The 18,593-nt window shown below is 43.9% G+C and overlaps 1 protein-coding gene across 1 annotated transcript; it reads left to right on the top strand.

Moving 5' to 3' along the window:
* On the top strand, positions 1-8,935 carry LOC138953003 (uncharacterized). The gene is made up of 5 exons (XM_070324773.1): positions 1-153; positions 1,211-1,351; positions 4,773-4,935; positions 5,260-5,329; positions 5,784-8,935. Exons 1-5 carry the CDS (start codon positions 7-9, stop codon positions 6,154-6,156), a joined length of 894 nt encoding a protein of 297 aa, XP_070180874.1. The 5' UTR covers positions 1-6; the 3' UTR covers positions 6,157-8,935.
* The last annotated feature ends 9,658 nt before the right edge of the window (positions 8,936-18,593 follow it).

The raw sequence follows: 18,593 nt of genomic DNA, 5'->3' as shown, positions 1-18,593 counted from the left end.
GAACCTATGGACTGGCCACATCAGTTCGCTGTGCAACTGGAGTCACAGGGATTCTCGCAAATTCTCGCCATTGATGACGTCACTCAGAGATACGTCATCGAGATCAACAGAAACGAACATTTCAACCTCTACATCATTGTTGACTTTCCAAAGGTATTTAACACAATTGCTCGTGTTTTTGTAACTTCCGGCTCGACGCTCACAAGTTCTGTTGAGGATACGTCATCTCTCTCTCTCTCTCTCTCTCTCTCTCTCTCTCTCTCTCTCTCTCTCTCTCTCTCTCTCTCTCTACCGCACACACACGCACGCACGTACGCACGCACGCTCGCACGCACACACACACACACATAACCACACACACACACACACACACACACACACACACACACACACACACACACACACAAAGAACTGTACACATGTAAGCTTACCTATGTAAGCACTTTTAAAACCTACCAAACCTCAGAGAGAAAACAACATAGGGTACTATCGCAAACACACACATTTTCTTTACTCAGCAAAGGTCGTACTCTGTGTCAATCTCTCACCCCAAAGCACACCTAACATTCCACCATCCCTGACCTTTAAACCGACGACGAAGAAGATTTGGCAACTTGCAAGTAATCTTGGACGGATAAGGCTAAACCCTGACTTCAAAAATACCACGTGCTAACAAACCTGCGTCATAAAATGTCGGTATTATAACTGAGTGACCTGCAGTTCTGACAATAACATTTGCATTGCACATGGCCATGTAAAGTGAAAGCCAATCTTTAGTGCAAGTTTAGTCATTGTTCTTAGCACATTTCAATGCGTTCGAGTACGTAGGCTATCTTCATGATGAGGTTATTCTGTATTCATCATTTTAAAACCAGTTGTATGTCTAGAAAGGCCAGCAAACAACATGATTTTACACAAAGTAATGTCTTTACATTAGAACAGGCAACACAGACATCCCAAAAAATCAAATTAACAGAATCCATATTCACCTAGTACCAAGTTAAAATCGACAAAAAATCAGTAAACTTTCCAGCAAACCAGATGGTTCCGAATTTCTGTATGACCTGTCTTTGTGTAATGTGTTTTTCTTCCAAACATTTTACATTCCTGAAGGTCTGCTTTGGAAATAATTAAATGTCTCTACGTCTTTGCCTGTGTTCACCACCCTGTTATTTTGAGCGAATGCCTAAGTTTTCTGCTCTTATTTCAGAGGCAGCATTACTACGTGATCATGGAGAAAGGGGAGAACTCTGGCATCACCAACGTGGTGGAGAAGAGTGTGCTGTACTGTGAAAGCAGTCCTTTTGCCAGCGACTTTAACGGTCTTTTTACCTCGTCGTCTACGCTGAGGGTAAGCTGATATAGATTTAATGTTAGGCTATATATTACAGTGTTCTAGATGATCGAACGTGCAGCAAAGACCTGTACGCGTACGTGTAGATATTGCGTCACCCGTGACTCACTTTTTCTCTCCAATGATGTTCCAAATCATACGTTGCTTTGCTCCCACCAAGACTGCAGATCTTGGCAAACGCGTGACGTAAAAATAGATTTGATGACGTTACCCCGTACACGTTCCCGTACACGTGCTGAAAGGGCCACATCTAGATCTTGCTAATTTGTGGTATGAGTACCGATAAAGAAACTTGGTTTACTACTCCACAGCTGGCTTGAAGAATGATGTATGGATCAAAATGTGAAAGTTCTTACATTTTCCTTTTTATTTTATTTTTTCTTGCATCTTTACATCCATTACTTTTCAGCGCCTTCTCTTTTTCCGGTAAACAGCTAAGAGGAGATGTGGCCAAAATTGCATAATGTTTGCTTAGTGTCTGAAACTTTTGTTTGGCGCTGAGATTGCAGATGTCGTCGGGGAAGGGCTCCTAATATGGACCGGCTCCTAATATGGACCACCACCAACTAACGGCGCTAGAGCGCTCAAAAAAGTTTTATTTGCTGTATTCACCCTCTTTGGATAACTTGCACATGTCAAAACAGTTGCAGAAACACAACTCTCAAAATCGTTAGGCTTATTCTCTTTTTTCACATTTGGCAGCGTTCACTCTAAATTTGCCACCTAAAACGGACTCGTTTCTGTCTTCAGCCAAAGCTTTTATCAAACAGAAATGGCTATATATGACAGCTAAAGCCGTATAAGTTACATTTTAGCAGTGTTGACCCCATGTTTCTACTGCAAACAAAACATACCAGCAAAATCTCAAAGTATGTGCGAGTCCCCTAATATGGACCACCTTCAACAAATCGAAGAAAATAAAAGCTAAAGGCTATTTTCATTAATTCATTAAGAAGCTTGCTGGTAATAACCTATAACTAGCCCTCGAGATTTAAAAAAAATGCAACGAAAAGTCTTCTTTTCGTGGAAGTTGATAATTTCACTTATTTTCACTCTGTTTTTGATAAGCTTCTTTAGTTTCCTGGTGTGCTTCAAATAATGCTCTCATCAACCCGAAACAGATAAATCTAGAGCATATTTTAATTAGGCTGACTTGTACACTAAGTTGTATCATGTTATTTTGAAATATAGGGGGCTTTTTACAGTGATTTGTGAAGGCCGCTTCACTTGTCCATATTAGGCGCCCAGGCTCCTAATATGGACCCTTTGTGAGTTTTTTTGTATTTAATTTTTGCTGAATGTGTATCAAAGCTATTTTACTCTAATTAGGCCTAACGGTTAACCTAAGAAAGAAGGACTACCAAGCACAAAATGAAACTTCTTTGCACGAAAACAAGCTAGTTATCAGCAATAAACAAAAAGTGGTCCATATTAGGGGCCCTTCCCCTACTTTAAGTTTCAGAAATGTTTGAAGTACTTGGAAAGCAGGGCCGGACCAAATGAGTTGTAAGGGGGGGGGGGGGTTCCTCCTATTTTTGGGGGGCAAATCAGCGAAGTGGCGAAGCCACAAGCGCGCGCCTGCTTAGGGGGGTCCGGGGGCATGTTCCCCCGGAAAATGTTTGAAAAACTGTTAAAATCTGTGCAATCTGGTGCATTCTGGGCCTTGCTTTGAGGGTTAAGAGCAGCATTGTTTTGGTGCTAAAACTAGTATAAGTCCTAGCCCCCTCCCCTCCCTCCCCCCCCCCAATAGAGACACAAACAAAATTTATTTAAATAAAAAAAAATAAAAAAAAAATAAATAAAAAAAACACTCAAAACAAGGTACATGCTTTTTCCAGGGGTGGGGTTCCGGAACCCCAGGAACACCCCCCTGGGTCCGGCCCTGGAAAGCATATATATATACAACTGAGGATCAGTTTTGGGGCCTAGCTCGAAAAGTATCCACACAGACAAATGTACATATCAAAATCCAGCCATCCACCCTCGCACGAAAAAATAAAATAATGTATAAAACAGCATAATGTGCAGGCCCATGTGTACATGTATGCGTATGTGTCATCCTGAACTCAGGTAAAATGAGTTACTTCCCTTCGGGTCTCATTTATATGCCGGTGTAACACGAGAAAATTACTCCCACGAGATTTTTACTCCGGAGTAAACATTTCGTACGAAAAAGTTACTCCCTTTACGAAAAAAGCACTCCCCCATTGCACGAGAAAATTACTCCCCAAGACAGGTGAGTTCCGAGTAAACATTTCGTACAAAAATGTTACTCCCCTGACGAATAAATAACGAATAAATTACTTCACCCCAACACGAGCAATTTAACTTCCCATGCCAGGTGTACGAAATTTGTACTCCCTTGTCCCCTGTTAGTCTTGGTGGTGGAAGGGGTGGAAGGAGGGTAGCGCGACATTCGTGTGCGTGAGATCACTTATTGGCATTATCCCTTCGCCCGCATCCCATTTTTGCAAACGAGATTTTTACTGGAAGTAAAAAAAATGGGGAGTAAAAATTTCGTGGAGGGAGTAATTTTTTCGTGCCTTGGGGAGTTCTTTTCTCGTACGAAAAGTGTACTCGGAGTAAGAATTTCGTACGAAATATTTACTCCGGAGTAAATTTTTCGTGGAGTAAAAATTTTGTGTTACACCGGCGATACGGCATGGACCGATGATTATCAGAATGGCGTATGTGTATGAACGGCGCTGAAAACAACAAAGACAAGATTTAATGAATACTCGATTAACATTACGATGGAATTACAGCGCTGTTGAAGCCTGTGAAGAAGGTGGTGGAGATGTTGGAAATGTTGGTTTTGGAATCCATGCTGTCCCCCCCTCCCCCCCTCCCTCTGAGATCCAGCCCCGATTAAACGAGATTCTGGGTCAAAAAGACGTTCCTCGTAATATTAAGAAACTAGACCCCATACGCAAGAAAAACATAAGTATTTAACTGCCCGAATCTGTAAATGACAGAACGGTCATATCATACTTCGTTATACTTATCATGAAAATATTGAGATCGTGAGGCGTTCTAAACGCCAAAAAAGATGTTCCTCGTAACATCAAACAAATCTGGACCACATCATAACTAAGCATACTATTGGAATGTTATCTGCCCGAATCTGTAAATGACAGAACGGTCATATCACAATTATCATGACAGTAGCGATATCATTAGTCGTTCTAAACGCCAAAAACATGTTCCTCGTAACAGAATAAAAAAAACCCAAGAAAGGTAGGTTGTTGGAACGTTTGTTATTGACAAAACAATACATTCACACCCAACGGTCTTTTTTTTAAGTGAACAGACAAACAAATATTCACACAACAAATATTCCTCGTAACATCAAGAAAATGGACCTCATCATAACTAAGCACACTATCAGAATGTTAACTGCCCGAATCTGTTATGACAGGACGGCGGCAAGACGTACAGAGAACAGATCAGCGGGCGGACCGCCACACTGGACGCAGACTACGTCAACGCGCCTTACACTGTGTCTGCAACTCTGGTGGCCGTCTTGAACGGGTCTTGTGCCGCCCTGATGAAGGACCAGTTGTTTGAGTGGAATTCTAAAGGTAAGCGTTGGAGCGGTTGAGAGTTTTGGTGTCATCAAAGACAGGAATGAACATAAAAGCAATAAAGTACAGGGTGACCCCCCCCCCCCAATTAAAACAAAACCTAACCCACAAAAATGCTAATGACTTCTGCATGATTTAGTGAATTACTTCACATTTGGTGTACATTTCCTTCAGATGATGGGTGATCGATTCACGCAGTTTCTAGATTGTTGATCCAATAGTTTGACTTTTATGCTCTTTCGAAATTGTATCCCGAATTTGCGTATTGACTCAATGCAATGTTAGCAGATACGTTTGTTGTATATATATTTGTTTTGACAGTGTCGAAGGTTTGTGGAGACAACACGACTCTTCCATCAGACTCACCTGCATGCTCCAACAATCCGTGTCCGTAAGTAGTATAAGGTTGGGGGAGAGGGATGGGGGTGGGAGGGATAGGTTGTTTGAAGATTAATCAAGAAGTAAGCTTACTTTCTTTTCATACGACTGTGAGTCAGTTTTCTCGTCTGTCTATCTCCTTTGAAAAGGTAGTTTGTAAAATGTTTATCTTGTTTCCCTGATCTCCGGTCATACTTGTATCCCTTGCTCAGAGATATGGCTTTATTTCAGTCACGATTGGGTTCGCGGTTTAGAAAGATCTACTGTGTAACTATGTTGTAGAATGATTTTAGAGAGTTATTTCCTTCTACCATGTGGTTTGATTTCCCCCTCTCTATTCATTTCTTGGCTCACTGCTGTTTGCTTTTGCCTTTGGTTCTTGGTTGACTTTCACCAATTGTCATTTTCTTTTTTAGATTTACCATTTTACCTGTTTGTACCATCTGTTTTGTTTTTTATCCAACCAGAAAATTTCCTACAACAGCGCTCTCTACCGGCCAAGCGTGCACCAACTTCCGGAAGTGCAATTACGTCATGGCCAGGTGCGACTCCACGTGGGCTACACCGTACAACAAGAGACCCTACTGCGTCTGCCGGAAGACAATTCTTGATGACGTAGACAACATAAATTGCCCGCCAGTGACGGATGACGACGGCGAGTGTGAAATCCCCAAACGCGACATTAAAACATTCGAAGGGTCCGCTCCCTGTTACTGCAGGTACAGGATCTCCAGGATTTATCCGAAGACGATTCCCACCAATGTGCAGACGATCAGTTGGGAGATCAAAGCTTCCATCATCACGGCGCCGGCGAAGAACCACATGCAGTGCTCGTGCTAGAAGGAGATTGAAATGTCACTTTTGCGTTTATTTCATGTTTTGGGGGAATCAGTTTGAGTCTTTTAAAATCACTGTGGCAGATCATCATAGGGTTTGAAGATTAGCTTACAGGAGATCGAGGTGTTTCTTTTGTGTGTAATGTATGTTTGCAATTGGGGATTGTACCAGTCTCTTCCAATCATTAATTGTGGCAGATCGGAGGGCTTGAAGCTTGACAGTTTGAAAGGCTTCTAGTTCTGATAAAAGAGCTGAACCGAAGATGGAACTGCCGTGAAATGGCTCTTTCCTTGTGTGATAAGGAAATAAAACATAATGCAAGCAGAGCTAAGTGATTCATTCAGGCCAAAAGAGGATGAAATAAGTGTGTACAGACTAGGAGGTTTCGGCTGTAATAAGAGCGGTATAATTGGACCGATGTTGCTATAATTATAAACGCTGAAGGGATACATAACTTTTGGAATTGATAAGCCAGCCGACGAAGAGATTTTGACATTCACAGGCAAAACTCTGACACAGAATGGTTACAATGCGAAAATTTGATTCACAGCTTAGAAATAGTCAAACTGTTGTCATACAATTACGAGAGAGCTTTGACCATTTTGTTGTGTGGTTCTTAAATGAACTTAAAAAAAAAGGTTAAAACAAAACTCTTCCCAAAACACAGCTTAGTGTTGGTTTCTTGTCCTTAGAAAGTTGATGTCTGTAGCCATGATTGCGTCAAGAAATGTCAGATTTGGGATTGTACATGTAGGTGAATATACGATGCTTTGCAGCAAGCGCTCTGTGCTCAGTGCAGGATCCATTAGGGATTTAGAGTTTGCTAAGCTACTCAGATGGCTTCAGTTTGTTTTCAGTTTAAACCCTGAAGTGAATCCATGATTGTAAGGAGAGCGTGGTCTGGTTTCCTTGGAGGAAACGCAGCCTGGCTACTCACGAACATAACACAGAAAATGCTCGAAAGCTTGTTTCAGAAAGATGTAGGCTGTGTTACTATTTATGTGTTCACAACGTGGAACAAATCATCTTGTAGGTATGTAGGTATGTAGTTTGTATATGATTTTGTGTTACTGATGCTTTTCAAAGTTCTTCACGACGCAAAGTTTATTTGTTATACTGGTGTTTTTGCAGACTAATATGGGAATTAGAAATGAACACTTGGGCTACAGGTCAAGAATAAAACTACGTGGTGTTTTCAGCAGAATGCGTCCGTTCAGACTACGACACTGCAAAGCTAGTTGTTCAGTCACTCATTCACTTACGCACCTACCCACTCACTCACTAACTAACTCGCTCACTCACTCACCCACTCGAACTCAGTCTGTCAGTTTGTCAGTCGGTCAAGCAAGTCAATCAGTCACTCACTCACATTAACATCCACTAGACTCGAATATATATTGTTGATAATCGACTCTAATGTCCGTCCGTTCCGGCATTCACTCACTCGCCCACTCAATCACGCACTCACTCATTCACTTACTCACTCACTCACTCTGTCACTCTGTCACTTACAATATAGCCACCCACTAACTGACTGATCCACAAGTTTTCCAACACCCCAACATTACTACTTTGTGAAAAATTGTACAATGCAGAACACATCAGTGCTACACTTGTGTTTGACATTTGTTACATGTACATGTACATGTAGTTTAATTTGTTCTGTGCTGTACTAATGCTTGGACTATTTTGGTGTATGGACCGGCCGTTTAGAGGAAAATTGTGAAGAGGCAAAACCTGGAGCTAGCCGTGGCAAAACGAATTGGGTATCTCTGCATGTTCTTAGAGGGGAGATTATTCTCTCTTGTGACAAGCTGTTGTAATATGTTTGGAAATGCTGAATTAATTCCCTTTTGCTCGTCTGGCCCAATTTTCACTTTCCCCATACTCACCAAAAAAGTCGAGCGTTTTCCTTTAGAATTTTGCATTGCCATTATTATATTCATGTTCTTAGAAGGGAGACTACTTTTTCTTCTCAGAAGCTGTTGAAATCTGCTTGTATATGCTGAATTAATTCCCTTCTGTTTCTTCTCTGTTTCTACTGTCTTGTCGATTTTTATAACGCATCCCCATACTCACACGAAGTTAAAAGTTATGCAATCTGTATATATATATATACGATTGTGATGAATGAATGAATTTTCATTTTATTTACTATTTCTAAAGTATAGCTCTTCTGTATTTTACATTCATATTCTTTTCCGTCTTTATTTACAGTACCCTTCTTTCCACTTCTTTCTTTTTGACTTCAGTACTCACATTCTGTTTTTTGTTTTTTTAGGTTAAAAGTTGTTTTCAGAAAAAAGTTAAAAGCATGAATTCCTGACTCGCTGACATGGTTTGAATAATTGTTTGAACAAGACGGCTAGGTATGCCTTTTGGGTTCAGCAAAAGTGTTTTTTTCTTTCTTTTTTTCATTCGTTCTACCTTCCTTTCTTTCTTTCTTTCTTTTTTTTCTTCACTCTTTCTTTCTTTCTTTCTTTCTTCACTCTTTCTTTCTTTCTTTCTTTCTTTCTTTATTTCTTCACTCTTACCTTCTATCTTCACTCTTTCTTTCTTTCTTTCTTTCTTTCTTCTTACCTTCTATCTTCACTCTTTATTTCTTTCTTTCTGTCTGTCTTTCTTCCTTTCTTTTTTTTTTCACTCTTTCATTCATTCTTCATTTTATTTTTCCCCTTTCTCTCTTCCGCATTTCTTTCTTTTCTTTTTCTTTCATTCTTCCTTCGTTTCTTTCTTTCTGTCTGTCTTTATTTTCTTCTTTCTTTGTCTCTTTCTTTTTATATTTAGTCAAGTTTTGACTAAATATTTTAACATCGAGGGGGAATCGAAACGAGGGTCGTGGTGTATGTGCGTGTGTGTGTGTGTCTGTGTGTGTGTGTGTGTGTGTGTGTGTGTGTAGAGCGATTCAGACTAAACTACTGGACCGATCTTTATGAAATTTGACATGAGAGTTCCTGGGTATGAAATCCCCGAACGTTTCTTTCATTTTTTTGATAAATGTCTTTGATGACGTCATATCCGGCTTTTCGTGAAAGTTGAGGCGGCACTGTCACGCCCTCATTTTTCAACCAAATTGGTTGAAATTTTGGTCAAGTAATCTTCGACAAAGCCCGGACTTCGGTATTGCATTTCAGCTTGGTGGCTTAAAAATTAATTAATGACTTTGGTCATTAAAAATCGGAAAATTGTAAAAAAAAATAAAAATTTATAAAACGATCCAAATTTACGTTTATCTTATTTTCCATCATTTGCTGATTCCAAAAACATATAAATATGTTATATTCGGATTAAAAACAAGCTCTGAAAATTAAATATATAAAAATTATTATCAAAATTAAATTGTCCAAATCAATTTAAAAACACTTTCATCTTATTCCTTGTCGGTTCCTGATTCCAAAAACATATAGATATGATATGTTTGGATTAAAAACACGCTCAGAAAGTTAAAACAAAGAGAGGTACAGAAAAGCGTGCTATCCTTCTTAGCGCAACTACTACCCCGCTCTTCTTGTCAATTTCACTGCCTTTGCCATGAGCGGTGGACTGACGGTGCTACGAGTATACGGTCTTGCTGAAAAATGGCATTGCGTTTAGTTTCATTCTGTGAGTTCGACAGCTACTTGACTAAATATTGTATTTTCGCCTTACGCGACTTGTTTCTTTTGTTCCTTCCTTGTTCCTTCCTTCCTTTCTTTAATTCTTTCTCCACTCCTTCCTTTCTTTTAGCCAGTAAAATTGAAACCTGGTTCGTCAACATAAAGTCTTCAAAAAAGGAAAGAGACCTCAACATTAAATACTATATTATTGTTATGACATCATTTTATGCAGTAAACATCTAGATTTAACAGTGATCACTATACATATTAATCATATTGCTTTGTGGAGCATAATTCGGGACGAGCATCTGTCTCTTCGACTGTTCCATGTGTTCATTTTGTACAGTAGTTTTTCTTTATGCTTGAAATGAAATAAAAACATTTTGTAAAATAGAGACACATCTTTGTGATGAGTGCTTTGTTTGTTTCTCCATCTCTCTCTCAATCTCTTTCTCCCCTTCTCCCTCTCTACGTATATGTATGTCTGTCTGTCTGTCTGTCTGTCTGTCTGTCTGTCTGTCTGTCTGTCTGTCTGTCTTACTCTCTATCTTTCTTACTTTTGACTGTCTGTCTGTGTCTGCCCCTCTCTGTTCAGTTCTACTGCATTTTGCAGGCTGGCACATTCTGAGGGAGAAGTTTTCCTGAGGGAGGAGTTATTATTCAAAAGTCTGTCCGCGACGACTGAAGGCACACTTGCATTGTGTGTGTGTGTGTGTGTGTGTGTGTGTGTGTGTGTTTGTGTGTGTGTTTGTTTGTTTGTGTGTGTGTGTGTGCGTGCGTGCGTGTGTGTGTGAGTGTGTGTGTGTGTGTGTCACGGTGTGTGTGTGTTTGCTTGTTTGTTGGGTGGGGGGGGGGGGGGGTCGTTCAGTCTGGATCAAATAAAACCTCAGGTTTGACACTCAACCTCGTTTGCTGATCAAAATACTTGGCAAAAACAACCTCCGCAATCTATCTACACTAACCAAAACAAACACGTAGGCGGCAAGAGGCAAGAGGCTTCCTTGGATTCAAAGAAGTCGTTGCAAAAAATAACAACTGCCGAGTAAGAAGACTCAACGCAACCGAGGCCCCGCTGGCTTCAGAACTTGTGAGAATCATGTGATTGGATAGGTGATGTATTTGATGCCAGATCACGGCCCATCCCCCCTTGATCGTCTCTGCAACAGGCACTTCCAGTATTGACATAGGAATGATTATGCCAGACTACGACTTGAGGGTGCTGGGATGGGTGTGGGGTTTTGGGGAGAGGAGTTGGGGGAGGTATGTCTGTTTGTTTCGAGATTGGATGTACTGTGGTGGATGGTGGTTGTTGTGAGTCCCGAATCGAGGGATGTGTGTGTGTGTGTGTGTGTGTGTGTGTGTGTGTGTGTGTGTGTGTGTTTGGGTATGTGTGTGTGAGTGTGTGTTGTGTGTGCGTGTGTGTGTGTGTGTGTGTGTGGTATGTGAGTGTGTGGTTGTGTGTGTGCGTGTGTGCAGCTATCCGTGTTTGCGTGCGTGCGTGCGTGTGTGTTTGCGTGTGCGCGCGTGTGTGTGTGTAAGGGTGTGTGTGTGTGTGTGTGTGTGTCAGTGTATGTGTGTGCGTGCGCGCGTATGTGTGTGTGTGTGCTCTCTCTCTCACCCTCCCGGCCTCCCTCTTCATCTCTCTCACGGCTCTCTCTGTCTCTTTCTCTTTTCAGAAGACACACACTTCGCTGACCCCCTTCTGCCCCTCCACTGAATTCACAAAGTTCAGGCCTCAGTCTTTGTCAGCCCGTGTTTTGGGTATTGACCGCAGCACGAAGCTAACAAGGCGCGGTTGATTGCGCGACGAAAATTAGTACCTGCTTACGCATTTCAGACAGCTCTTGGCAATACACAGACATTCGGCGGAAGGGCACAGACACGAGTTTGGTGTGATTAGGCCGGGTCTTGTGACTTGACACGACCTCCGATGTTCTGGGTCGCAATCATCCGAGTAACCTACTGATTTACATCTCAAATGCTGATATATCTGATGTCTGATTGACGGCGGTGGTGTTGAGAGTCAACTGCTACCGAGAAGAAGGAGGAGGATTGGGGAGGAGGAGGAGAAGGGGGAGGAGGAGGAAGAGAGGAGGAAGAATTAGTGGACAAATTGATTGGAAGCGAACGATTCCGTGTGAATGAATATCAAGCCGCAAAAAAGAAGCTATAATTATGTAAGTCCGAATTGGTGTTCAAATTGTCACGGTTATTCCGGACAACCAAATTTGCATCTCAAACGCGAGTACTATGATGTTCGATGGGTAAGTGTCGGTGCAGTTCCGGTCACTGCAGTCTACTTCTCAGTACCGAAGAGGAGTAGGAGGAGAAAGTTAACAAAGTGACTGGAAGAAAACGGCTCTGTGAATGTCTATTCGAGGTTAAACAGTCAGCTATATGTAAGTTCCATTTTTTTCTTCTTTTTCATTCGGTTTTGTAAAAAAAAAGGTAATTCATTCTTTCACATCCCATACAAACCCGACAGAATTATTTTTGGAATTCGTCTGTTCTTACGAAATCTACATCTTACAGTAGAGCAGCAAGCCTGGTTGCTTGAAACAGTGTATGTCAATGTTTAAGCCATTTACCACACATCCGCGAACAACCTCTCTTCTTCTTTGAATAGAAGGGCTTATAACCACAACCTGAGACAGCGTTGGCCAAAGAGGACCTAAGCTGACGTTAATTAGAAGAAAATTAGTTCAGTCTGTGGGTAGATGTTGCTGGCTAAGAGTGGGGTAGGGGTTGGACTGAGGACGAGAGGAGAGTGAGGTATTGTTGGAGGTCCAGAAAATGGATTTGAAACTGAAGAAGAAGAAGAGTAATCATGGGCAAAGCCCAAATCTAATCTTTTGCAACATGATGACAAATGAAGTGATGCTGTTTCAATGTTTAAAAAAACTTTATACAAAGACAGCGGGGGTTACGAGCCCGAGTAGGGTACGTGTGTTTGGAGGCGCAGCAAGGCAAAAAAATGGAGGATTTTAAAACAAAAACAGAAATGGCCGGCCGCAAAATCCAATCTTGTTCAACATGGCGACAAATGATGTGATACTGGGTTTTTTTTAATGCTGAAAACGCCATTAGGACTCGTTGGTGTGTTTGTGTGTGTGTGTGTGTGGGGGGGGGGGGGAGTGGAAGGGGAAGGGAGCGATGTTTGGGGTTGAAAATAGAGGTGGGGTAGGGATGGCTCAGTTGCTAGAGCACTGGACTTGTGATCCTAAGGTCGCAGGTTTGCTGAATCCCGGCAGGGACGGACACTGACGCGTCAACTTTATGTGAAGACTCAGAGACGGTATCCATGTCCCACCCCCGTGTCACCACAGTGGCACGTAAAAAACCTAGGTCATTCTGCCGTCAGTGTAGGTGGCTGATTACACCTAAACACGCACACACTGACCCGGGTAGCGCGACTCTTGTTGCTGCTAGCTTTCCACTGGGAGGAAGCGACCCGAATTTGCCAGCATTGTGATAATAGAGTAAACAAGTCGCGTAAGGCGAAAATACAACATTTAGTCAAGTAGCTGTCGAACTCACAGAATGAAACTGAACGCAATGCAACGCAGCAAGACCGTATACTCGTAGCATCGTCAGTCCACCGCGCACGGCAAAGGCAGTGAAATTGACAAGAAGAGCGGGGTAGTACTTGCGCTGAGAAGGATAGCACGCTTTTCTGTACCTCTCTTCGTTTTAACTTTCTGAGCGTGTTTTTAATCCAAACATATCATATCTATATGTTTTTGGAATCAAGAACCGACAAGGAATAAGATGAAGGTGTTTTTAAATTGATTTGGACAATTTAATTTTGATAATAATTTTTATATTTTTAATTTTCAGAGCTTGTTTTTAATCCAAATATAACATATTTATATATTTTTGGAATTAGAAAATGATAAAGAATAAGATGTACGTAAATTTGGATCTGGACAGACAATGTCAAGGAATGGACCTCGCTTCCCATGGATGAGCTGCTCACAACGGCCCAGAACAGACCCGAATGGAGGAGGACTGCTGTCTCGTCGTCCCTCAAGCCCCCCCCCCCCCCCCGACGGCCAGATCGGTCAAGGGAATGAAATGAAATGAAATTTGGATCGTTTTATAAAAAAATTATTTTTTTTACAATATTCAGATTTTTAATGACCAAACTCACTCATTAGTTTTTAAGCCACCAAGCTGAAATGCAATACCAAACCTCGGCCTTCGTCGAAGATTACTTGACCAAAATTTCAACCAATTTGGTTGAAAAATGAGAGCGTGACAGTGCCGCCTCAACTTTCACGAAACGCCGGATATGACGTCATCAAAGACATTTATCAATTAAATGAAAAAAATGTATGGGGATTTTATACCCAGGAACTCTCATGTCAAATTTCATAAAGATCGGTCCAGTAGTTTAGTCTGAATCGCTCTACACACACACACAGACACACACACACACATACACCACGACCCTCGTCTCGATTCCCCCCTCTACGTTAAAATATTTAGTCAAAACTTGACTAAATATAATAAAATGAAAATGAAAATGGAGGTTCAGCAAGGCAGACAGTTGTTTTGAAAGCAACAATAATAGCGGTCAGCACCCAAATCTAATCCTTTTCAACCTGGCATGTAACGAATGGAGTGATGCTGTTTTACTGCTGGCAACGCAGAAACAGCATGAAGGGGAGGTGATTTAATCTGGATGGAGGATGGCGTTAGAGGCGCGGCAATTCAGACAAGATGAAATTGAAAACGAAAAGGGCAGCTTTTAGCCCCTAAATGGAATCTTTTTTTTACATAGTGATAAATGAAGGGATCGTAGGTTTTAACGCATGAAACGTTAATATGGCATTAATTAGTTACACCCGAGCGACCCCCCCCCTCAACACACCCACCTGGGACAGGCTGATCTTTCTTAACCCAGTGTGGGATTTTCAGTGGGGCGACCACCCCCAACCCAGCGCGTCCCCGGGTGGCGGATAGGGGAACGGTCTTCAGATATGGAGATCAGCCGCTTGCGGCCGCGGACCAAACTGGCTCCGGGTGGGATCCCGGCAAATCCTCCCCCCTGTGCTCTCAGGGTAGGACATACGGGCCATGAGCTAAGGGTGAGGTAACCCCGACAGAAAACCCCGAATGCTGAAGACGGAGGACCCGGGCCGCACGGCGCATTCTAACAAACCACGGGTACACGCACTTACGCAAATGATGACACAATCAATCAGCACAGATGGAAATGGCGCTCGCCCATTGAGGACCCCCCAGGGTGGAGCAGCGTCGGGTCCCATGCCTCAAAGGGACCCAGCCCCAACTACTGGAGGTCCCTCCCGTCCGTCTTGTCACGCCAGGGGACGCAGGAGGAAAGTGACTGGCACCACCACAACCAGGAAGAAACCCAGTCAGCAGCGACCTTTTCAGGTCATGCACTGGAACGCAGAAAGTATCCTGAACAAGAAGACAGAGTTGGAGCATATCCTGCATGAGAAGAACATCAACATCTGCTGTATTCAGGAGACGCACCTGACACCCCAAAAGTCCTTCAAAGTGAGAGGCTACCAATGCCTTAGGTCCGACAGAACAGACCGAAGCAAAGGAGGAATCCTGACCCTCATCAGGAACAACATCAATGCCTGTTTGATAGAAACGCACATGGAGGACTCCGAATATCAGGTGATTCGAATCCAGACGAAGACATCAGAATTCCATCTTGTCAACTTCTACTGCCCCAATGATAGACACCTCGCCCTTGACACGATCCCCGCAAAGGCCTCCAACTTCATCGTGGTGGGTGACTTCAACAGTCATTCACAGAGTTGGGGATATGACCACCTGGATCGGAGAGGAGAAGAGGTGGAGAACTGGCAGGACGACAAAGGTCTCATCCTTTTGAACAGTCCCTTTGACTGCCCTACATTCTACTCCAGAAGATGGCACACTACATCAACTCCTGACCTAGCCTTCTGCACGGAAGACATGCACCAGCTAACCAGCAGAGAGGTCGGAGAACAGCTAGGTGGAAGTGACCATCGGCCAGTCTTCTTGACCCTGGGTATGGAGTCCTGCACTGAAGCTTCCTTCCCACGGTGGAACTACAAAAGAGCGAACTGGTTCCTCTTTAGACACCGCACCAGCGAACTCACCAAAGACATCAGAGTCGAGGGTCGAGACATCAACATGGTGGCGAAGGACTTCAACATGAGCATCCTCAAAGCAGCGCATGAGTCCATTCCCAGGGGCGCCAGGAGAGACTATAAACCCTACTGGAGCAATGAATTGCAGGAACTGGATGATGATCTGGCAGACGCCAGAAGGGAAGCAGAAGTCAACCCGTCACAAAACAACAACATCCGCCTCCAGGAAGCCAAAGCCAAATTTCTCAAAAAGAAGCTACAGGCAAGACGGAGAAGCTGGCAAGAGAAAACAAGCTCTCTGAACCTTGAGAAGGATGGCAGAAAGCTCTGGAGGCTCACCAAGCAGTTGAATGATGAGAACACCAGCAGAGGAAAGATCACATTAGAAGAGAACGAGAAGGTGCTAACTGGAAAGCATGCTGCCAACCAATTTGCTGAAAGCTATGCAGCTGAGAGCAACCTCCATGTTAGCCCCGAGAAACAGAGAGAAGCAAGAAGAGAGAAAAGAGAGAGACCTGCCAGACAGTCGACAGTGGACGCCATGAGTCAACCACTCACACTCCACGAGCTGCACTCAGCTCTGAAAAAGTCAAAGGCGAAGAAGTCCCCTGGCCCAGACGGCATCACCAACGAGATGCTAACCCACCTTGGTAGCGCAGCAGAGAACAAGCTACTCGAGGTCTTCAACAGCAGCTGGCAAGAAGGATCGCTACCACAACTCTGGCGAGAAGCGATCATGATCCCCATCTTAAAAAAAGGGAAGAATCCAAAGAAGGCCACCAGCTATCGCCCAATCAGCCTCACCAGCTGTGTTGTGAAGACCCTGGAGAGAATTGTGAACGAGCGCCTCAGGTGGTACCTGGAATCCAGGAACCTCCTCGCCCCTGAACAAGCTGGATTCCGACAGTTCCGCAGCACTGAAGATCAGGTCACTTACCTGGCGCAAGAAGTTGAAGATGCCTTTCAGGAACAGAAGCTGGTCTTCGTCACCTGGATAGATCTTCAGAAGGCCTTTGACAAGGTCTGGAAAGATGGACTCCTTGTAAAACTGCTGAGGAAAGGCGTGTCCAGCAACATGTACCAGTGGATTCGCTCTTACCTCTATAACCGCAGGGCAAGAGTTAACGTCGACCAGACCAAAAGCAAGAAGTTCCTCCTTCGTCATGGCGTCCCTCAGGGCGGAGTCCTCTCCCCCACACTCTTCCTTCTCTTCATCGACGATCTGGTGTCTGAGATGCCCAAGGGGATCAAAGCTGCTCTCTACGCAGACGACCTTGTGATCTGGTGCAAGGAGGAGCACGCAAGTACTGCCACCTACAGAATGCAGCAAGCGGCAGATAGGCTGAACGCATGGGCAGAAGATTGGTGCGTCTCCATCAACAAGGAGAAATCCTCCACCACCCTATTCACACTGTCGCCAAAGCAGAAAGCCGGAACCATTAGGCTTGGTGGAACTCCTCTGAGAGAGGATGAAGAAGCAACGTACCTTGGTGTCACCTTTGATAGACGGCAGACCTGGAAACCACACATTGCACAGGCAGAGACGAAGGCCCGGCGCAAGCTAGCCATACTCAGGAAGCTGGCAGGTACCACCTGGGGAGCGAACGAGAAGATACTGAAGACAGTATACCAGGGAACAATCAGACCCCACCTCGAGTACGGCTCCACAGCGTGGTCAACCTCAGCCAAGACAAACCTGCAGACCCTTGACCGTGTGCAAAACCAGGCCCTCCGACTCATCACTGGTGCAATGAAATCCACGCCCATCAAGGAAATGGAGAAGCTTACCACCATCCAACCCCTCTGTCAGAGAAGAGAAGCCAAGACTATGGTACAGGCCGAGAAGCTCAAGTGCCTACCCGACCACCCCATGAAGCACAGACTGAGCAACCTCACCAAGAACCGGCTCAAACGGAGCAGTTTTGTACACGAGAGCAAGAGACTTTCTCGACAGTACAGGGAAGTCCTCCCACAGAACACTCTACCTCTGACTCAAGAAGAAGAGGAAACCCCCAAGGCAACAGAGAAACCAGGCATCCAGATCTGCACCAGTGTTCCACATGTTACCTCAGGAGAAGATCAGAATGACACAGCTCGACAGGCACTCACCTTAGCCCTGATCGACGAACAGTACCCAAAAGAGGCGTGGATCCATGTATACACCGATGGATCAGCAACTAACGCCGTGCTCAATGGAGGTGCAGGCATTCTCATCCAGTTCCCTGGGGGACATACAGCTACATCCAGCGTTGCCACTGGCAAACACTGCACAAACTATAAAGCAGAAGCAGAAGCTCTCATGCAGGCCGCCTCCTTGGTTCAGGACTCCGCAGACCCTTGCTACCAAGTTGTCTTCCTCTCGGACGCCCTTTCAGTCCTTCAGGCCCTAGAGAACGACAAACTCCCACAGCTGGCCAAAGCATTACAGATGGTCAGACAAACCAGAAGAGTTGTCCTCCAGTGGATACCAGCACACTGTGGGATACCAGGAAATGAAAGGGCAGATGAGCTGGCGAAAGAAGGAGCCGTGGAAGACCAACCTGAAAACAGTGTCAGCTTTAGTGAGCAGAAGACAATCATCAAGGCATTGATGAGGCCAAGGACAAACAGAGATGACTACCACACAATGTCCAGAGAGCAGCAAGTCAACCTCATCAGGCTGCGTACTGGCCACAACAGGCTCAATGCTCACATGAACCGAAAGTTCAAGCTGGCGCCATCACCAACCTGT

This window comes from Littorina saxatilis, linkage group LG17 (genome assembly GCF_037325665.1).
Source record: "Littorina saxatilis isolate snail1 linkage group LG17, US_GU_Lsax_2.0, whole genome shotgun sequence".
Classification (NCBI taxonomy): Eukaryota; Metazoa; Mollusca; class Gastropoda; order Littorinimorpha; family Littorinidae; genus Littorina; species Littorina saxatilis.
This window is presented reverse-complemented; position numbering and strand designations above follow the sequence as displayed.